The sequence below is a fragment of the Populus trichocarpa genome, chromosome 2, assembly GCF_000002775.5.
Source record: "Populus trichocarpa isolate Nisqually-1 chromosome 2, P.trichocarpa_v4.1, whole genome shotgun sequence".
Lineage (NCBI taxonomy): Eukaryota > Viridiplantae > Streptophyta > Magnoliopsida > Malpighiales > Salicaceae > Populus > Populus trichocarpa.
The window spans coordinates 609,347-630,676 of record NC_037286.2 but is presented as its reverse complement, the minus strand read 5'-3'; the positions used below and the strand labels follow the sequence as shown (position 1 = coordinate 630,676).

Genomic DNA, 21,330 nt, shown 5'->3' with positions numbered 1-21,330 from the left:
TATATTTTTATTTTCTCCAATTAAATATATTTTTATTCATTAAGTTTTGAATTGATAAATATTACTAGAGAGAGTGGCGATACCATACACAAAAAAAAAAGAGACTCATAAAATGATAGAGACAAATAAAGCTTTTGCACATTTTTGTTAATCCATGAATAGAGAAGACATACAAGTTATTATATTTTTTATTTTAAAATAAAAAAATATAATATTTAAAAAATATTCTAGAAACAAATTTATTTTATATATTTTTATTTTCTCCAATTAAATATATTTTTATTCATTAAGTTTTGAATTGATAAATATTACTAGAGAGAGTGGCGATACCATACACAAAAAAAAAAGAGACTCATAAAATGATAGAGACAAATAAAGCTTTTGCACATTTTTGTTAATCCATGAATAGAGAAGACATACAAGTTATTATATATTTTATTTTAAAATAAAAAATATAATATGTAAAAAATATTCTAGAAATAAATTTATTTTATATATTTTTATTTTCTCCAATCAAATATATTTTTATTCATTTTATACATACATACATACATATACATACATACATACATACATACATACACACATATATATATTTTTTATCTAAAAACACTAATCAACACACAATTTTATATTTCACGTGGATTAAAAAAAAAGTGCTGCCGAGCTTTAAGTTTAAGAAATGTGCTGCCTTCAAGCAATACAGGGATTGTTCATGTTCAATACAGGGATTGTTCATGTTCATGTTCAATCTATATAATTAATTGAATTCATTCTCGATAACCCCACAACTTCATTATTGCTACTTTGCTGTGAAGACGCAACTCTCTGGCTTGTGATGATGATGGCATAAATAACAGCAGCAACAGCAACACATAACCAAATATTCTAACTTAGCCCATCTTCAATAAAAAACAGCCTGAGACAAGCAAAATCTCAAACCATTCTATAAAAAACAGTAGTGCCCATCTTCAATCGCTAATTTCAAATGCGTATGATTCAAGAAGAAACATACATAGAAAATCAAGCCTTGAAAACATTATTTTACTCTTGAGAAAGGAGAATGAAAACATCCCTGTTATGTTCAAATAGCATAAAAGAAAGAATATCAAAAGTTCAAAGAACTCTAAGCCTGATCCTCGTCCAGGGGCAACTTCAGTTGCTCTGTTATAACCCCCCAACCCCCAAATTTTACTTGAATAAGGTTAGTCTTTTCATGTCAAATCATCTTATGCTTGTCAGTCCTGCTAAAATTGAGCTTCCAGTAAAAAGTTAGCAGGCTCGTTCTTCACAGCATAACCAAATTTAGAGGTGCTATACTTCCGATGTACGCCTGTTAGCTTCCCTGTTCCAGAATTCCTATGAAAATTAACCATAAGCCTTGAACATTCCCTGTATCCCGAATAGGACAGAAAAAACAAACGATGAGTCAACAAATGTCGATCTTGACATGTAGATGGAAACAGGTAAAAGAGACACTCACCTGAGCTGCTCTTCTGAGTAGCTAGTATAATACTCATTAGTCTTGCTCCATTGCTTTGTTCCACTAAGAGTACATTGAGCAGTATATATTGCAGCAGCAGCTAACAATGAAGGTGGAAACTTGAGCATGTCATATTCAACGAGGCAGAGCTCAACAATGAAGAATGACAGAAGTTCAAGCTGCTTGAAAAAATAACAACCGGTTTAATCAGTATCGCACACTAAAAAAAACCAACGAGTGCAGTTAAATTATTCATGCAATAGACCATTACAAACCTTCGTGTCGCATTGTGAAGCCTTTAGGAATCTCCTCATAAAAACATATGGAGTGGGAACAGATAGATTAAATTGTAAGGTGTTCACCATGAGCTTCTCCTGCAGGAATTAAAATTCATATCATATGCATCGACATTCTGATCATAATGGCAATGACAAAAACAATGACTGATCAAATATTAATATACCATGTCAAGCACTTCTTTTCTGCTGTATGCTTTATCAGAAATCAGAATGAGATCCTCAACAACTGGAACAGATACTTCTTCATATTTGCATGCAAGTAGCATGGCTGTCACTCCAACGAGCTGGAGTTTCTTTCTCGCTACGGGCTGGACTGCTAGAAATCTATCGATGAGATTGACAGTAAGGTATAAGGTCTCCTCCATCAATTCAAACTTGTAGTGCACCTGTTAATTCCATAATTTGTAAGCAGTTCAGACAACTAACTTTAATCTTTTAATCATTATTTAAGTAATAAAAACTGCATCTGCAAACCTCAATCAACCAATCAATGAGAATGCCTCTCATTCTCTCGTTGATGTCAAATTGCTGTTCCATGTAGTTTGATGCGACAAAGCCAGATATCTGCAATTAATTTTCCAGTAAAAGAGTTAGGTAAGTGAAATGAGAAGGCAAATACTTCAAACGAAAAACCATAACCGGTATGGTTAGACACCTCTGCTTTCTTGTAGAAATTGTATAAATCATCAACGTATTCAACTACAGCAAGTGGATTCTTCTTGTCACAGCCGTCTATGTCCATGATCGGCTCTTCTTCAACATCTTCCATTTCAACTTCATCCTGTAGGAAACCAAGAATTCAATGGCACCCTAACCAGAGATACAACAGCAACACAAACAAATTAGAAAAAGTTATATTTCAAATACCATCCGGTCAATCTCCTCCAACATTGCCTCTGTATGTTGCACATACATTGGCACAGCAAAGTCATTACTGCTCTTGTAGTCCTCCACATCTATGATGTTACAATCTTCTGGCTCACTAGAAATTGGTTCCGACAGAACTGGTTTTTTTATTTCCTGTTAACATAAACAACTCTCAGTCCCATCTCATAATTTACCCCCGTATATCCACCCTAAAAATTAACAGCAAATTCAATTCTTTTAAAAGGTACCTCTGGTTTATATTGTTGCTGCTGCTTGTTAGCAAGCTGGGCAGCGAACTTCCTAAACAAACATCATGAATTACACCCAAAAAGATTCAGTTAAAAGATCAATTCATTGACATCAAAAACAGCACCTTCAACATCAAACAAAAGGTCAATTAGTTACTGACCTAGTGATAGGTCGATGCACTGGAATTGGTGGGTTCTTAATACAAATACCTTCTCTTCTAAATTGTAAAACAGACAAAACATTTTCAGAAGTAATCAAAGACAAGACACAAGCAAAAAAAAGAAAGATTCAAACTTTTCATCATTCAAGACCCAGGAAAATCAATTAAAAATAAAGAAAGAAAACTCCACACCACCAAGTGCCTACTTTCTTTACTTTTCCTTCATTTTCTCAGGAACCAAGCAAGAGATTAAGATTAAGATTAAGACACTAGTAAGGATTTAAGAACACTTACTCCGATAACCCTCTTTTGTTGACAGCACAGGGGTACGGTGGACCTCCAATGATGTTCCGATTAATGTTGCTCAGCGCCCGGCGATTAGTTCCTGTCGCCACCGGAAACTTCCCTACTCCGCCACGTAAAACCCCTTCAAAATTGAGAAAAATTAATTACTTAAAAAAAGCCTTCATTTTTTAAACTAAACAGATAATAAAAATTAAATACAACTTTTGGGGGTTTTGTTATTACCTTGAACATTTCCGGGTCCGATCACACCCGGGTAGTTCTCATCGGATCCAGCCATTGTTTTCTACCAATAAAGAAAACCCCATTAATGGGGTTTTGTTAGAACAGCTAAATAGCTATAAAGAAAGTTAATAAAAAGTACAAAATATGATTTTTTATAGAAAAAATAAATAAAAGAAAAGAGAAAGACCTAATCAAGAATTAAGATCAAAACGCAAAACCCAGATCATAAAATCAAACAATTCACCTTCGAATTCAAAAGTATTCTTTTAAGCTTCTTCTTCGATTTGGAACAAAAAACCTTCAAATTCAATGCAACCCTGTTTCCCTTAAAGTACGTGCCTTGATCTTAGAGAGAGACTAATCAAAAGAACCCCATTCATTAATGGAGCACGATCTCTCTCCCTCTCTCCCTCTAATCAAAATCTTTGTGGGTTCTAGAGAAGAAATGCAAAGGAAGGAGGAAGAAGGAAGAAGAGAGATAGAAACAAGAAGACGAAACTGAACTGTATGCGAAATTGAGACGCAAATATCGGATTTGTGTCTGTGCCCTCTTCTATATATTTTTAAAACCAACGGCTAGTAAATTCTGACCGTCTGATCTTTTTTTATTGAAAAGTCGCGTTCTCCTGTGTGCCGCTCAACGGCTACCTTGCCATGTGCCCCCTTTTAAAAAATTTCCAGACACCTCACTCCATTACTCTACTCAACTGTCTTCGACTACTACTATTTTTTTTGTTCCTTATCCTTGCGACACTGCCTTTTTAAGGGTTGGTTGTCTTTTAAAGCAAGGGTTTATTACTCTTTAGCCCCACCTTGCAGAATTTTGAATCTCAAAAAATTCATGTCATGCTGCAAAGCAATGATGTTAAACTCAGCTTTCCAGATTAACTTGTAACTTTGGTCATGTTAAAAAAAAATTATGTGAAAGTTTACCTGTCAAACATGGATAATTTGATGGTTAATTCATGATTTGATTGTTCTTACTAAAATTTAGTTTGAATTCTTTTTTAAAAAATAAAATAATGTTTTGTTTTTTTAAAAAAATAAATTGAAACAGTGTTGTTTTATATTGATAAATCAAGTTTAATAATTCTAATTGCAACAAAACTAATGTATTTAAAAAATAAATTAGTAATGATATTCGTTATTACCAAGCATTCATATAAATGTGTGCGGTAGTGTGTTAATTTTCAGTTTTTTGGCGTGTTTTAAGAATATTTTTTATTTTTAAAAAATATTAAATTAATATTTTTAATATTTTCGGTAATTTTAATATGCTAATATTAAAAATATAAAAATAAAAAATATTTTAATATGATTTTAAATGAAAAATATTTTTTTAAAATATCATTTACTATAATACCAAGTACCCACCATATCACCATATAATAAGATTGGTTTGCCTGTGTTGCACCACATGTGTAATGAACCACACAAGCATACAAAACCTAAATACATGTGATTTTAATATCTATGATTTTAGTACGGTAATGGTAGATAGGTGATACCTTTCATTTAGAGTTTTTGGTACTCTAGTAAAAAAAAAAAAGATAAAACAACCCAATGCAAAAAATATTTAGAAAAATAATAAAATTTTAAAAATAACAAATAACATATATGATTTGAGAATTGCAAATATCATATATGACTTTATTAAATTATAAATTTGCTAGATATAAGATTCAACAAAAAGATGTGAGAGATGAGACAGAAAAAAAAAAAGAGACTCTTGAGACATATTAGAATTCTAATGATGACACCATCGATATTATCAAAAAAATATCGATAAGATGAATTCAATGACATCAAAAAATATTATCAACGATGACCGGAGTGAGCCATATAAGTGACCTAAAAGACAAGTGAGCTTCAACACCTTTGAACATTTCGTGTGGTCCACTACATTCATCGTCTGTGATATTATCTCGTATCATTGAATTTGTCTTGTTGAGATCTTTTTTATGATATCGGTAGTGTCATTATTAGAGTTTTGTTGTGCCTTTAAGTTCTCTTTATTTTTTTTAATTTTTTTTATATCTCCTCTCTCTCCACAAATTATAAGGATATAAGAGAGAGAGAAAAACAAATAAAGAAAACACCAAACTAGGTAATTGATGATGAACAAAGTGAATCACACGAGCAATCCAAATGTGATAGGGTTTACTTACCTCTAGATTGCTCATGTAACCCATTTCAATCTCAACAGTGATCTTTTTTTATATTGTTTGATTTGTTTCATCGATATCTTTCAATGATATTAGTGGTATCGTTATCGAAGTTTTGATGTATTTCTAGAATTTTTTTTTTCTATCTACTCTCTTTATTTAATATTTTATTCACCAATTTTGTAGTTAGTCATATATAACACTTGTGACTTTTCAAACCAAAGATATAATCTACAACTTTTTATATTTATATTGTATTATTTTTCTAAATATATTTAATACTATTTCATTTTATTATAATTTTTTTTACCATGCTAAAACAAAAAATCTCCTGTTCATCCTTAATGGACGGGGCATTATATACTACGATCATAGGAGAGTCAATATCCACGTCATCGATGTGTGATAAGCAATGATTAGATCTTGATTGGATTTCCATCTTGGTGACCATGGTGAATCGGTCGGCTGAGAGACCATCATCATCGATCTGATGACGGAGTTGCAATGCAAAGTGGCCATCTTTTTTTTTGTTTTTTGCCATTTTTTAAAAGGACAATTCGGTCTTCATAAATATGGAGCCTGTAGACTCTGCACAGTGTGTCCCGACAATAGGAGGCCGACAGCCTGGTACAGGCAACGTTTGCAGTGACTATGATTATGTTAGGAATTTTTTAGTAGATCATAACTTGGTCATTTTAGTTTTAATAAATAAAAATATAGTCCTTCTAGTATCATTTTGTATCAAATGATATCCTTGTATTATTATTATTATTATTATTATTATTATTATCCATTTACAGTCTAGTTCTTTAATTTATTGTCTATTTCTAAGACCTCTTTTATATATATATATATATAAAAGAGGTGAGAAGTTTGTTAATGAGCTAGGCACCGTCTCTTTATGTATCTAGGCTGTGCTTTAAGAAAATGATTATTTTTTTATTTTCAATTATTATTTTTGGGATTTTTGGATCTTTTTAATATATTGATGTAAAAAGTAAAATTTAAAAATAAAAAAATATTATTTAATATATTTCTAATTATTTTAAAAAATAATTATCATCACAACATCAAATACTATCTTAATAATAACGAGACACGCCTGTGACTTCTACAATTATAAGGATTAAACTAGCTACTAGTTACTTAAATAGGGACTCCTTCATTGATTTATTCGGAATTTTAACAGATTAATTAATAAGAAATATTATTGAAAATTACCACATTCCTCTCTAGAAAAATGGTCTGTCGTTTGAGGAGCATCTTGACTTCATTCAAACTAGTACACAATTTTTATTTTATTTTATTTTATTTTATGCTGAAGTCGGGAGTTATTAATTCTTCGCTCTAGTTTTCGAATTTTGAAGCAAGTTCAAAGTTTCAAACCATGCCCATTTGAACTGAGCATTGATTTAATTAATGTTTAATACAATATGTTTTGCAGTTGAATGGCTAGAGTATTTAAAGCTCATAGAAACATGATGAAAACTGCGATTCGAGTAAAAAAAAAACATTATATATAAACATAAAAATAATGTTTCATTGGCTTGGAAGGCAACAAAACAACAGACACTAAAGCACATTAAAATACTTGTTGGAGTGTTGTAATGAATTTGCACCCTCCCAAAATATTGGACAAGGTTTTATATTCAAAAATAAATTGTCAGATTCCATTATATATATATATATATATATATATATATATATATATATATATATATATATATATATAAAGAAGCTATCGGTTCGGGCCTTGATTCCATTATGCCAAAACTTAAAGAAACTCTGTCGTTTAACTAATATATTCCAAAGAACCTGTGTTGTTTTGATTGAATTATGCCACTTGATTTGTAACTCTAACATGGTTAACACAATCATCATAATTCAATTCTGAAGGGTATACCGTGTATCTCAATTGATTAGGTTCTAAGTTTATTTTTTAAAATTTACTAGTTTGGGTTTCACAAACTTCAGAGTCATTGGAGACTTACATGGTCGTTAACTTTAAAGCCCGTGGAATTAGTCGAGGTGCGCACAAACTGATCCGGACACTCATATTAATAATAATAAAAAAATATCATGACCCTGAGCGGAGAATCCATGGCTAATTTATAGATACAGGGCATGGCAACAAATTTTATTCATTCTGTTATGCCTATGGAAAGTATTGTTATAGGGTGTGATAGCTAGTGTTGTAGTGATTATGATTTAAAATGTTTTGTGCTCATAAATATATTAAAATAATATATTTTTTATTTTTTTAAAATTATTTTTAATATCATTACATTAAAAGAATATAAAAACATAAAAAAATAAAATAAAAATTAATATTTTTTTAATACAATTTCAATATCGTTTCCAAACATTGCCTTAAACATGTTTATCTCCTGGCAGGCATGAAGGAAGGAGTTCATATATAGCTGTAAAATCCAAACTGTCTAGACTGTTATCTGACAGCTAAAATTTGGTATCCATGATGAAAATCAAGGTTAATCCAGTTCGGTATCGTCTTGCAAGCAGATTCTCATGTTTTGTGCCACAGAAAGGGGAAGAAAACCAATGATTAGCACAAAATTAATTAAGCTACCAAAAGGAAAGGTGGAAGGGAACAAAAAAAACTGAGAAGAAAACATCCCTTGATCGTTACAGCTCTCTCAGTGCAAGCAATGCGAGAAAACATATGATTGGGTCCTATAAATCAACAGCCTTCCATGATAAGCAAATGTATGAATCACTATTTTCTTACTATATATGAACCAATTATAACATTCACCACATGAAATCCTTTTTTTCTTCTTGTATTTATATATAAATTAATATTAACCTGGCCCGGATTATTTTTATAAAATAAAATAAAATAATAAAGTTGTTTTTTAAAAAAAAAAACTAAATTGACATGGTGATTTGATAATTCAATGTTCTTGAATCCTTCATGGATTAAACCTCAAGGTGGTTTAATTAACTAACATTTACAGTATATTTTAGATTAATTAATAACCTTGATTAAATAATATTTTTATTTGATACCCAATATATAATATTCTTGTTAATTAATAAATTTTCACGTTGAACTTTATATACATAAATGTGGATGCTAACAGAAATAAATAAATAAAACCGAATACAATTTTACTAGAAAGACTTGACAGACAAAGCGAAGGTGTCTTCCAAAATCCATTTTGTCCGTACTAACTAACTTTCAAATTCTATTTTAAGACCCAAACCGCCGGAAAGCCCGCGAAGAGGCTTACATCCATCGAAGAAACAAGCCACGGCTTTCATGAAGAATATTTAGGGTTAGGGTTTCGTTCCCTTCCAGTTTCGCATCCCTTACAAACATTTTTTTCTCATGCAAAACGACCAAGATTGATTACATGTCTAAAACCCAGCTGGAATCCACGAGTTTTCCTGGGGAAGATTGCAAGCAGCAGATGGTGATGGATGGAGAAAGAGATCAGGAAAGTACTGAATCAAATGAATCAAGCCCACGAGAGGAAATCGATATTGCTCAAGAGATCTTGAGCGTGATTGAATCTGTTGCCAGACTTGGAGATTACAGAAGAAGTCATAAGAAGGAATGTTATGGCCTTGTTAGACGGATGAAACTTTTGTTGCCATTCTTAGAGGAGATCAAAGATTTTGATGGGCCAATTTCTGACGTGGGTATTGCTTCTTTGAGTAGTTTGAAGAAGGCACTTGTTTTGGCCAAGAAGCTGTTAACAACTTGCAATGAAGGAAGCAAAATTTATCTGGTCATGACTTTACAATTAATTCTCAACTGATGATTAATTATTTAATATTGGCTATTAATGCATATTTACTGACTTGTATGTGGTTCAGGTTGTCGAGAGCGAGGCGGTTATGATGAGATTCCATAATGTTCTTGAAAAATTATGGAAAGCTCTTGAAGCTGTGCCTTTCGATGAATTTGAGATCTCTGATGAGGTGAAAGAACAGGTATGTTAATCGAGCATTTTAATTTTGGTAATCTTAATGAACATTGAATGGTTCTTTCTTTTATTTTTCCCCATTATGTACTTCATGAATTTGCTTGTAAGGCTCCGTTTATTTCTATGATGAGGTCTGTATTTTATCATAGCTATTTATTTGAAATTGTTTAATTAATTAACACATATCACAGTTTTGTATGGTAATAATAAAAACTTTTTCTTGAAATCTTGGTTAAAAAAACACTATAATATTTGTAGCTTTTTTTAAATTTACTTTTTCAAACCACAACAACAAAAGTTATTATAAAGCCAAACACACTTGACAAGGAAAATATGTTGTGTTTGATATTGTGGTATAATTTGAGATCATGTTGGTGAATGTGATGGTGAATTAGCCCTCCTCTATCATTTTGGCTTGGATTGATTTCTTGAAGAAATGATATGGGAAAAGGAAAGTTGCCCTTTAATTAATTTTGTGCTCTTCATGTTTTTTAAGTCTCTGTGGCCTGTTTGGAGGTTTATGGTTGGTAGTTTTGGAACGAAAATGATTGTTACAAGAAAATGAAGTTGCTGGGCTGGGATTCTACATGAACTTGCACTAGCAGTTTGATACTTGTCTGTTCGAGACATTTTCAGCTGATGTATTTTGAATTTCTGCAAGCTGTTTATTCTGTTGTGGTATCATAATCTGAGGCAATTCTACATGGTTGTTCAGGTTGAGCTGATGAAAGTGCAGCTTAGACGAGCAAAGAGGAGAACGGACACACAAGATATAGAGCTCGCAATGGATATGATGGTGGTACTAACAAAAAAGAATGACCGGAATGCTGACAGAGCCATAATAGAAAGGCTAGCGAAAAAGCTAGAGCTGCTTAGCGTTGAAGACCTGGAGATTGAAACTGTAGCTACGAGGAGTCTTGTTAAAGAGAGAGGGAACCAAGTAACTGAGAGCACCCAGCAAATGATTGATCTTCTTAACAAATTTAAGCAAATAGTAGGCATGGAAGTGACCGATGTGCTTGATGATCCTGTTGTGCCTAAAATGCTGAAGAAGAGCCCGTCTCTGATCATCCCACATGAATTCCTCTGTCCAATCACACTAGAAATAATGACAGATCCTGTTATTGTTGCAAGCGGTCAGGTAAGCAGTCATATCCAAGTGAAACACCTTTCTTCATAATCCTCAGCATACTAATTTGTGATCTTCCTTCTTTTCCCTCGGTGATCCCCTAAAGACTTATGAGAGAGAGAGCATACAGAAGTGGATTGATTCCAATCACCGGACCTGTCCGAAGACTCGAGAAACACTGGCTCACCTGTCATTGGCACCAAATTATGCACTCAAAAACTTAATCTTGCAGTGGTGTGAGAATAATAATTTTGAGCTTCCCAAAAAGCATGTTCCAGCAAGCTCAGACCCCGAGACCTCCTCTGAACACCAAGAGAAAGTCTCTTCTTTGGTTAAGGACCTATCTTCCAGTCAGCTGGAAGTGCAGAGAAGGGCCGTGAAGAAGATTCGCATGCTCTCCAAAGAGAATCCTGAGAACAGAATCTTGATTGCCAACAATGGAGGAATCCCACCAATAGTTCAACTCCTGTCCTATCCGGATTCTAAAATTCTAGAGCACGCCGTAACAGCTTTGCTGAATCTATCTATTGATGAGAATAACAAGAGTCTCATAACCAAGGGGGGAGCCGTTCCAGCTATAATAGGAGTTTTGAATAGTGGAACCACTGAGGCTAGAGAGAACTCTGCAGCAGCTTTATTTAGCTTATCAATGCTTGATGAGAACAAAGTGACCATAGGGTTGTCTGATGGCATCCCACCATTAGTAGATTTGTTACAGAATGGAACTGTAAGAGGAAAAAAAGATGCTGCCACTGCACTCTTTAACTTATCCCTCAACCATTCAAATAAAGGTAGGGCTATAGATGCTGGCATTGTCACACCATTACTCCACTTGGTCAAGGACAGGAATCTGGGCATGGTCGACGAGGCCCTGTCGATCTTTCTACTCCTTGCATCGCATCCTGAAGGGCGAAATGAGATCGGACAGCTCTCATTTATTGAAACTCTTGTAGAACTCATGAAAGATGGCACCCCCAAAAACAAAGAATGTGCAACTTCAGTTCTTCTTGAGCTGGGATCAACCAATTCTTCTTTCATGCTTGCAGCACTTCAATTTGGTGTGTACGAAAATTTAGTTGAGATCTCAAAGAGTGGAACCAATAGAGCTCAGAGGAAGGCAAATTCTCTGTTACAGCTTATGAGCAAAGCTGAACACATTTGAGATACTTGTCTAAAGTTGAACATACTAATTTTTCTGATGTTCTGTGTCCATATTAAATTGTTGTAATTATATAAATGACATCCATTAATTCTGTATTCACTTGTTTGTTCACTGTCGTCTCCATTTGGTCTTTGAAATTTGAATTGGAGCAGGTGAAGTGGTGAACACATAAACTTCAGGATCTGAGGCTAATTGCACAATGACTTGCAGAAATCTCAGTTGCTCAGTGATTCAAGGAAACTTTGCTGCACAAATTCTTCTCCCCTCCATGTCTAAGACCCCACAGTTATTAAACCCAGCATGGTGGGTCGACTCAGGATCCCGATAATTTTGTCAAGATAATTTTTTTTTTACATTGACCGGTCCTGACTCCGGTCAATCAAATAATGTGCGGATCTGGGTTTTACAACCACACTTAAAAAACTACGCAAACCGACAATTCCTCCGTATAGAAGAAATAAGGCATGTTGCCACAATAATTAAGATTAAGATATCTGTTTTTTTTTTTTTTAATAATTTTTTTTTGTTAATGTTAAATTTTTTTTATTCAGTTATCAAACTTTCATGACACGGATCCCGGGTTTAATAGGTTAACATGGTTTGACGAGTTAACCTAAAATTTTTTTGTTGTTTTTTTTTTGTTTTTAATTAATTTTTTTCGTTTACTTTAGTTTGTTAATGTTAAATTTCTTTCTATTTAGAAAAAGATGAGCTGTTTTGTTTTTTATTTTTTTTTACACTTTTAGGGTTTTTTTTTTGTTTTTTTTATTTTAATAATTTTTTTATTTTGTTAATGTTAAATTTTTTTTATTTAGTTATCAGACTTTCATGACACGGATCCCGGGTTTAACAGGTTAACATGGTTTGACGAGTTAACCCAGAAATTTTTTTTTTGCTTTTTTTTTTAATTAATTTTTTTCGTTTACTTTAGTTTGTTAATATTAAATTTCTTTCTATTTAGTTATTAGACTTCCATGACACATATTTCAAGTTTCACGGGCCGTCAATTTTTTTTTTGTTTTTTTCTTTTAATATTTTTTTTATTTAATTTAGTTTGTTAATGTTAATTTTTTTATTTAGTTATCAAACTTTCATGACACGGATCCCGGGTTTAACGGGTTAACCTGGTTTGGCGAGTTAACCCGAATTTTTTTTTCTTTTTAATTAATTTTTTTCGTTTAGTTTAGTTTGTTAATTGACAATAAACTAAAACTGCTCAGTGTTTCACTGTGCAAGTCCACAGTGAAATGTTGAGCTGTCTTCTTTTTCTTTTTTTTTTGTTTTTTTTTTTGTTTTCTAGCCTTTATGGGTTTGTTTTTTTTTGCTTTTTTTTGTGTTTTTTTCTTTTAATGATTTTTTTTTTGTTTAATTTTTTTTGTTAATGTTAGTTTTTTTATTTAGTTATCAGATTTTTATGACACAGATCCCGGGTTTGACGAGTTAACCTAAAATTTTTTTTTGCTTTTTTTCTTTTTAATTAATTGTAACATATACTAAAAGGGATTAGTGTTTTATTGTGGACTGCACAGTGCAGTCCACGGTAAAACACTGATGCTTTAGGTTTTTTTTTTTAAGTTGTCTCATTTTTTTTAGCTTTTTTTTATGCCTTTCAGGATTATTTTTTTGCTTCTTTCTTTGTTTTTTTCTTTTAACAAAATTTTTTGTTTAATTTAATTTAGTTTATTAATATTAAAATTTTTTTATTTAGTTATAAGACTTTCATGACACGTTTTCCGGATTTAACGGGTTAACCTGGTTTCACAGGTGAACCCAGTTAATTATGGGTTGACCGTCAATTTTTTTTGTTTTTTTTATTTTCATAAATTGTTTTTGTTTAATTTAGTTTGTTGATGTTAAATTTTTTTTATTTAGTTATCAGACTTTCATGACACAGATCCTGGGTTTAACGGGTTAACATGGTTTGACGAGTTAACCCGGATTTTTTTCCTTTTTAATTAATTTTTGTTTTGTTTGGTTCAGTTTGTTAATTTTTATTTTTTTTATTTAGTTACCAGACATTCATGACACGAATCCCGGGTTTAACGGGTTAACCTAATTTGACGAGTTAACCTGTAATTTTTTTTTGCTTTTTTTTCTTTTTAATTTTTTTTCGTTTAGTTTAGTTTGTTAATGTTAAATTTCTTTCTATTTAGTTTTTTTTTCTTCTTAGAGGTTTTTTTTCTTTTCTTTTTTCTTTTTAATCAATTTAGTTTATTAATATTAAATTTTTTTCTAAGTAGTTCTCGACTGATGCCTTTAGTTTTTCTTTTTGTTTTTTTGTTGTTTTTATGCCTTTGACTGTGAACTGCACAGTGCAATCCACAGTGAAAAGGATGATGCCTTTTATTTTTTTTCTTTTTAATTAATTTTTTTTGTTTAATTTAAATTGTTAATGTTAAATTTTTTTCTATTTAGTTATCAAACTTTTATGACACGGATTCCGGATTTGACAGGCTAACCTAGTTTGACAAGTTAGCCCAGTTAATTCTGGGTTAACCCATTAATTTGTTTTTTTCTTTTTAATTATCAAACTTTCATGATGCGAATTCAAGGTATGACGGGTTAACCTGATTTGAAATGTTAACCCAGTTAATTCATATATTTTTTTTCTTTTTCTTCATTAGTTTTTTTCTTCCTGTTGGTTTTTTTTCTTTGTTTTTTTATTTTTAACTAATCTATTTAATTATCACAATCTTATGACACTACCTTGCAGCCAGACCCACGTCCAATGCTATTGGGTCTGGTATTGCAGTCCAGACACTTTTATGCTAAGGGTTAACCCAAGTTTAATGTTATTATTAATAATATAAATATTACTTTTGGGTCAAGCATTTTAACCAAACTTAAGACTCTTGGGTATAATTTTGTAAAAAAACCTAACACTTTTAGATCTTGACATTTTTTGAAATATAAAAAATAATTGACCCGCGGCATCGCGCGGGGAATTTAACTAGTTATTCATTCTGTATGTGCTCAATAAAGGCTGGGTTCTGGATGGCATGCGTTGGAAAAAACAAACATAAGCAGTTGATGGCCACACAAAAGGCGGAGTGGTCGCGCATCATCACCTTATCATCAGCCTTGTGGGCTGAAACGGCACAGGAATCAAGGTGACGTCTCATCCTGTAAGTGGGCCTGGCCCGTTTATTGTTCCATTTCTATTTCCTGCTCTAGATGAGAATAGATATTTTTATCAAACAGAATTGTTTCATGATTATTACGAATTTATGGTGCTGAAGCGGTAAACATCAGTAAATAAATATAGAAAATATATAAATAAATGAAAAAAAATTAATAAAATATTTTTTTATAGATGAAAGATATATTCTTATTATTTTTAATGGCTTTTTTTATATAGATATTAATAATTACAACTTAGTGGGAGTTTCTAATATAGTAGTAGTGGCTTTTTAAAGTGTTTTTTGTTTGGAAATCATTAAAATAATATTTTATTATTATTTTAAAAAAAATTATTTTTAACATCATCTCATCAAAATAATTTAAAAACATCAAAAAATATTAATATAAAATAAAAAAATATTTTTTATTTAAAATATTTTTAAAATACAAAAACAAATCTTTAAACATGATCTTTATCTTATTAGGTAAAACAACAACTACTAATATTTAATTATTTATAATATAATAAAAAAGACATAAAAAAAGAATGAATTGAAAAAAAAATTATGGAGGAAAATAAATATTTTTATTATTTTTAGATATGATTTTTTCTATCTCTTTTTTCTACTATAAATATTAATAATTACGGCCTTAACGTAATATAATTTTTTCTATGCCTCGGTATTTGTAAAGCCAAAAAATTCTAGATTATTGGAAAAAAGAACGTATCCATAACTCCCTCTTCTCCAACAACCAAACCCAAATATTCTTTCCCCGAAACGTATTTTTTCATAAATATTTTAATCTTAGTTTAATTTTAAAAATAAAATTGAAAAATAATTTTAATTATCAACATATACAAACTAATAAGAAAAACATCACCTCACAAAAAAAAATCGTTAAAATGAAAAAAAAAAAAAAACAAATTACAAGTGAGAACGGAATCAAGAGAATTAATTCAGGGTGGGCCAGGGTTCATCCCCTGTGGCTAAGCTCACACCTCATGCCCTATTAAAATCTTCTTGGCAAGCCTCCTGCTCTCGTAAAATACCAAAACAGCAGCTCTATCAGGGACCTTTTTACCTGGTTTACGTTTCAAGGTATTTCTGCTAACGTGTCATAAAAAGAGTGGTCCATGTCACCCACTGCATGCGTGGATACGATTTGGTTTTAGCAAAGCACCAAAACTTGGATAAGGAACCATGAATCGATGACGTACTCAATTATTATTATTATTATTATTTAAAACAATTTGCGACTCCAATCTTCAATCTTGCTTTTCTCGCCACAAATATATCATGATATTCACACTGTGGGTCATAGCTTCTTAGTTTTTCTAGACAGTGTTTGTTTTTACAGTTAAATAATATTTTTTAAAAAAATTAAATTATTTTAATTATTTTTTAATATTTTTTAATATTTTTGATGTGCTAAATCAAAATTAATTTTAAAACATATTTAAATATATTTTTTAATAAAAAAATAATTTTTTACCATAATTTCAAACTTTGTCTTACCATGATAAATATAAATATCAACGGAGTCTCTAATTTATCACGAGTAATTTGAGGACCCGTTATTTATGTTCTAACTAATCCATCGATAAGAATATTATAATAAATAAAAAACACCATCCATGTCGTAATAAGTAATTAAACTAGTTAAAAATTTAATTAGATTAAATGAGTTTTTGTTAAATTAATATTTTATCCAATTAAATTAAAAACTTAAATCAAATTAAATTTTAAGTATCATAAACCATATCATGTTAAAATTATATATTATAAATACACGGGTGATATTTTTTATTAAAGTGCATCGTTGTGTAGATAAAGATTGTTTATATTTCTGTGATTCAAAACTGTTTTTAAAATTATTTTTTATTTAAAAAATATTAAATTAATATTTTTTTCAATAATTCTCAATAATTTTATTATAATATATATATATATATTAAAAAAATATATTATCCGGTAAGCATTCTACACATAAAGAAAATGGGTGTGCAAGGCACAGCACAGCTATAAATATATTTCCCATTAGACAAGCATTGCTTTGATTGACCTGTGATTACCACTACTCTCTCCCCTCAACCACCAGTAGAGTTGTTGTTTTTCTCTTTCCTCCATGGATCCCTACAAGGTACCGATTCTTCCTCATCCATCTTGTATTTTTGATTGAAAACATGTTTTTCTCCTCTTTTTTATGTATGAAATTATTCGACGAAGGAGCTTGTAGCTTAACTGTCACCCATCCTTGGAATTAGAGCCTAATAAAAAGATTAGATTAGTGATGTTGTGGTGTTGTATTGTTTTTTTTTTTTTTTTGCCGTTTGATCATCATTTTGACTAATTCGATGGTGGTGGTGGCAGTACCGTCCATCAAGCGCTTTCGGTACTCCATACTGGACTACAAATTCTGGAGCTCCGGTTTGGAACAACAACTCGTCTTTGACCGTTGGATCTAGAGGTATTTTTTGTTTCTTAAATCTATGGTTGCTGAGCTAGATAATTAATTGCTAGGTTAAGGTGTATGTATGCTTGTCTGGTTTGGATATTGTTCTGATATGTTAATGTTTTTTAAGACTGTTGCTGTGTTTATGTTGATAAAGATTGACTTTTCAGTGTAGTAATTTGTTGTCCATTTTGGAAGAATTATTATTTAATTTGAGTTATTATCAGTTTTTTTTTTGGTTTCTCGCTGTATCTTTGTGATTGGTTATTTGATGCTTCCTATGTTTCCGCTGAATTTTAAATGTCAAGGATGAATTAAGTAGCATATTTAGAGAGTTATGGTTAAGATTGATGCAAGAAAAAGGTAGGAGTTATTGTACTGTTGTCGAAATCATTATGCTGGTGGCAAGCTTATAGCAGAATGTGAAGTTTCCGATCAGATGCAAAATGATTTGAGGAGCAGGGCCTTTTTGGGTCTGGTTGATTTTTTTATTTGAGGTTGGATATTGTGATTCAAGTCGAGCTTATTTATATAATATAAAGTCAGCTTAATCGTGAGCCAGGGCAAACCTCGTGCTGAAAGGCAGAATGTATTAAATGAACCCAGATCAAGTACTGGCATGTTGTTTTTAGTCAGAATCAGTGTTATGAATGTCTATGCATTGTAGAGTGAATTTTTAGAAGTGTTTTTTCCCTCCCTTTTTTGCTGTAAGTTTTATAATGATTGTAGTGGTATGACTTGGAGAGTAACTTTGAGTTGTTGGGAATGTATTTTTGCTTGTCATGTAGAGTGAGGATTAAGACACTGAGGTTTGATCTGCATATACTTTTTTCTCTGACAGGTCCAATCCTCCTTGAGGATTACCATCTGGTGGAGAAGCTTGCCAATTTTGACAGGGAGAGGATTCCAGAGCGTGTTGTCCATGCTAGGGGAGCCAGTGCAAAGGGTTTCTTTGAGGTTACCCATGATATCTCTGGCCTCACATGTGCTGATTTTCTCCGGGCTCCTGGAGTTCAGACACCTGTCATTGTCCGCTTCTCCACAGTTATCCATGAGCGTGGCAGCCCTGAAACCCTGAGGGATCCACGTGGATTTGCAGTGAAGTTTTACACCAGAGAGGTGAGGTCTTATTTGATGTTTTATTTCTGTTAGTGTGATATGGTGGAGGAAAGCAAATGTGTGAGGCACCGATGATGATGTAGACAGATTCAGCAGATATATCACATCCATAGGGATCGATGAATTAAAGTTTAATATGATTATCCCACAAAGTTTTAGATGTTCATAAATGTATTGTTTGCAAAATCTTTATCTGCTTGTTTTGATGAAGGTTTGACTGGCATGAATAAGACTTGAGAAAAGAGAGAACTTAATTCTTTTTCCTATTTGTGTGTCTCAATTCACCAGCATGAATGTTGTTGTTTTTCTATACTCAAACAACAAGGCATAACCTTTTACATCCGTGAAGCTTTGTTTTTGTGCATTATTCCTTTACATAGGAATAATTAATTCTAGTTGATTGTATGAAGTTTATTGCTTTAGCTTTTCAAGGTTCCAATTTTCTTATTCTCTATGCCCTTCCTTGACTTGTTAATTCAGGGTAACTTTGATCTCGTGGGAAACAATTTCCCTGTCTTCTTCATCCGTGATGGAATGAAATTCCCAGACATGGTGCATGCCCTTAAGCCCAACCCTAAGTCTCATATTCAGGAGAACTGGAGGATTCTTGACTTCTTCTCCCACCATCCTGAAAGTTTGCACATGTTCTCCTTCCTATTTGATGATTTGGGTGTTCCACAAGATTATAGACATATGGAAGGCTCTGGTGTTAACACCTACATGTTGATCAACAAGGCTGGAAAAGCCCATTATGTGAAATTTCATTGGAAACCTACTTGTGGTGTGAAATGTTTGTTGGAGGATGAGGCAGTTAAAGTAGGAGGCACAAATCACAGTCATGCTACTCAGGATCTATATGACTCCATTGCAGCTGGCACCTATCCTGAGTGGAAACTTTTCATCCAGACAATTGATCCTGACCATGAAGCCAGGTTTGATTTTGACCCACTTGATGTAACCAAGACCTGGCCTGAGGATATCTTGCCCCTGCAGCCAGTTGGTCGCTTGGTCTTGAATAAGAACATCGACAACTTCTTTGCTGAAAATGAGCAGCTTGCTTTCTGCCCTGCTATTGTGGTTCCTGGTGTTTACTATTCAGATGACAAGCTACTCCAGACTCGAATCTTCTCCTATGCTGATACCCAGAGGCACCGTCTTGGACCAAACTATCTGCAGCTCCCTGCTAATGCTCCCAAGTGTGCTCATCATAACAATCACCATGAAGGTTTCATGAATTTCATGCACAGGGATGAGGAGGTACTCTCTCTCTCTATCTATCTCTACACACACTATTTTAATCGGAAGCTCAGCTATTTTACCTTCTGTTTAATTGGATCATTTCTCTCTTCTTCGTCTATGTTGAGGTTATTTTTGTGTCCTTTTGCCTTTGCTTTTAATTTTTGTTCTGATCAATTATCATCGTGTATTCTTCAGGTCAACTATTTCCCATCAAGGTATGATCCAGTTCGCCATGCTGAGAGTTTCCCCATTCCTCCTGCTGTCTGCAGTGGAAAGCGTGAGAAGGTAAGTTTTTTCCCTCTTCTTTGTCTTATTTTTTTGAGCCCACTGCTAAAACGAAATTGTCTAGTGTTCTTGTGTGTGTGAGTTTGGGGTTCTTGTTACGTTTTTCAGAGCAATAATAGGACTAGTGGGATTGGAAAGCTATTGTATGATCCTATAGAGCTGTGGGTTAAATTGATGGGCTGTTAATATGATCGGAGATATATTTATTAGCACATAATTTATCAGCCTTTGCTGGTTATTGCAGTGCATCATTGAGAAGGAGAACAACTTCAAGCAACCTGGAGAGAGATACCGATCCTGGGCACCAGACAGGTAAACCATAGTTCTGCGAGTACTTTACAATGATTAATTATATGACTGATCCTTCATGCTCTTTCCTTATCTTTTCTTCCCTCTATCTTTTTGTACAGGCAAGAACGATTTATTTGCCGATGGGTTGATGCCTTATCTGACCCACGCGTCACACATGAGATTCGCAGCATCTGGATCTCGTACTGGTCTCAGGTAAGACTCCCTTTGGAATTATGCAGTGTCATGTTCATACTGGATCGCATATAAATGTTTTGATTCTAAATCCATTACTGGCAATGATGCGATGCAGGCTGATAAATCTTTGGGTCAGAAGCTAGCATCTCGTCTCAACGTGAGACCAAGCATTTGAAGACGACACCAAAGCTCAATATTCCGAGTTGCAGAAACTGAGTAAATGAAAAGGGGATTGCGGATTGCAAGCAGAAGATCAAATTATAATCTTTGCTAGTTGTGCTGTGCTATAATAGTGAATCAAACTTGCATGTTATGTGTGACTTCTACTCTTGAACAAACATTCTTCTCTAATAAATGCAAACTGTGTGCCCTTTAGGCTTTATGTAAAATTCTACTCTGCTGTGTGGTTTGCAGTTCCCATTTTTTCTTGCTGTTTTCGTACTCTTGATCATTTTTTTCTTGAAGTTGAGTGTAGATTTTGTTTCAAACAACTTGCTTGTTCTTTTCTTTCCCTCGCCTGCACACATTCAATCGATTTGAGCTGCTAAGTCACGAGCGTAGAAATCTTTCTCGCCGACGAGTACAATCTCAATCGTCTTGTTACACGCTCCACTCCCATGGGCTGAGCTCAAAAG

The 21,330-nt window shown here is 32.7% G+C and overlaps 3 protein-coding genes across 6 annotated transcripts; 2 read left to right on the top strand and 1 right to left on the bottom strand.

Moving 5' to 3' along the window:
* Window positions 1-903: 903 nt before the first annotated feature.
* On the bottom strand, window positions 904-4,174 carry LOC7474574 (cyclin-B2-4). 4 transcript variants are annotated; one of them, XM_024594804.2, is made up of 12 exons: window positions 3,831-4,174; window positions 3,587-3,647; window positions 3,353-3,485; window positions 3,059-3,112; window positions 2,898-2,949; window positions 2,650-2,802; window positions 2,438-2,563; window positions 2,257-2,346; window positions 1,947-2,168; window positions 1,759-1,857; window positions 1,484-1,665; window positions 904-1,392 (listed from the first exon to the last, which is right to left on the bottom strand). In XM_024594804.2, the coding sequence occupies exons 2-12, from the start codon at window positions 3,639-3,641 to the stop codon at window positions 1,248-1,250; spliced, it is 1,311 nt and encodes a 436-aa protein (XP_024450572.1). In that variant the 5' UTR covers window positions 3,642-3,647; window positions 3,831-4,174; the 3' UTR covers window positions 904-1,247. The 4 variants fall into 4 exon arrangements, with proteins under 4 accessions (XP_024450572.1, XP_024450569.1, XP_024450571.1 ...); XM_024594801.2 differs by having other exon boundaries at window positions 3,059-3,115; window positions 3,831-4,170; XM_024594803.2 differs by having other exon boundaries at window positions 1,484-1,662; window positions 3,059-3,115; window positions 3,831-4,159.
* Window positions 4,175-8,902: 4,728 nt separating this feature from the next.
* On the top strand, window positions 8,903-12,091 carry LOC7474573 (U-box domain-containing protein 15). The gene is made up of 4 exons (XM_002301885.3): window positions 8,903-9,503; window positions 9,592-9,708; window positions 10,417-10,842; window positions 10,937-12,091. The coding sequence occupies exons 1-4, from the start codon at window positions 9,126-9,128 to the stop codon at window positions 11,990-11,992; spliced, it is 1,977 nt and encodes a 658-aa protein (XP_002301921.2). The 5' UTR covers window positions 8,903-9,125; the 3' UTR covers window positions 11,993-12,091.
* A 4,994-nt stretch (window positions 12,092-17,085) lies between these two features.
* On the top strand, window positions 17,086-21,084 carry LOC7496858 (catalase isozyme 1). The gene is made up of 8 exons (XM_002301884.3): window positions 17,086-17,254; window positions 17,485-17,581; window positions 18,408-18,685; window positions 19,166-19,942; window positions 20,120-20,209; window positions 20,454-20,521; window positions 20,620-20,713; window positions 20,811-21,084. Exons 1-8 carry the CDS (start codon window positions 17,240-17,242, stop codon window positions 20,868-20,870), a joined length of 1,479 nt encoding a protein of 492 aa, XP_002301920.1. The 5' UTR covers window positions 17,086-17,239; the 3' UTR covers window positions 20,871-21,084.
* Window positions 21,085-21,330: the final 246 nt, after the last annotated feature.

Coding starts and splice junctions, on each gene's coding strand:
- LOC7474574 (XM_024594801.2), bottom strand. CDS start 3,641: ATGGCTGGATCCGATGAGAACTACCCGGGTGTGATCGGACCCGGAAAT. Junction 3,486..3,586: donor CGGACCCGGAAATGTTCAAG/GTAATAACAAAA, acceptor TCAATTTTGAAG/GGGTTTTACGTGGCGGAGTA. Junction 2,169..2,256: donor TCATTGATTGGTTGATTGAG/GTTTGCAGATGC, acceptor TGGAATTAACAG/GTGCACTACAAGTTTGAATT.
- LOC7474573 (XM_002301885.3), top strand. CDS start 9,126: ATGTCTAAAACCCAGCTGGAATCCACGAGTTTTCCTGGGGAAGATTGC. Junction 9,709..10,416: donor CTGATGAGGTGAAAGAACAG/GTATGTTAATCG, acceptor ATGGTTGTTCAG/GTTGAGCTGATGAAAGTGCA. Junction 10,843..10,936: donor TTATTGTTGCAAGCGGTCAG/GTAAGCAGTCAT, acceptor GATCCCCTAAAG/ACTTATGAGAGAGAGAGCAT.
- LOC7496858 (XM_002301884.3), top strand. Junction 20,210..20,453: donor GCAGTGGAAAGCGTGAGAAG/GTAAGTTTTTTC, acceptor TGGTTATTGCAG/TGCATCATTGAGAAGGAGAA. Junction 20,522..20,619: donor CGATCCTGGGCACCAGACAG/GTAAACCATAGT, acceptor CTTTTTGTACAG/GCAAGAACGATTTATTTGCC.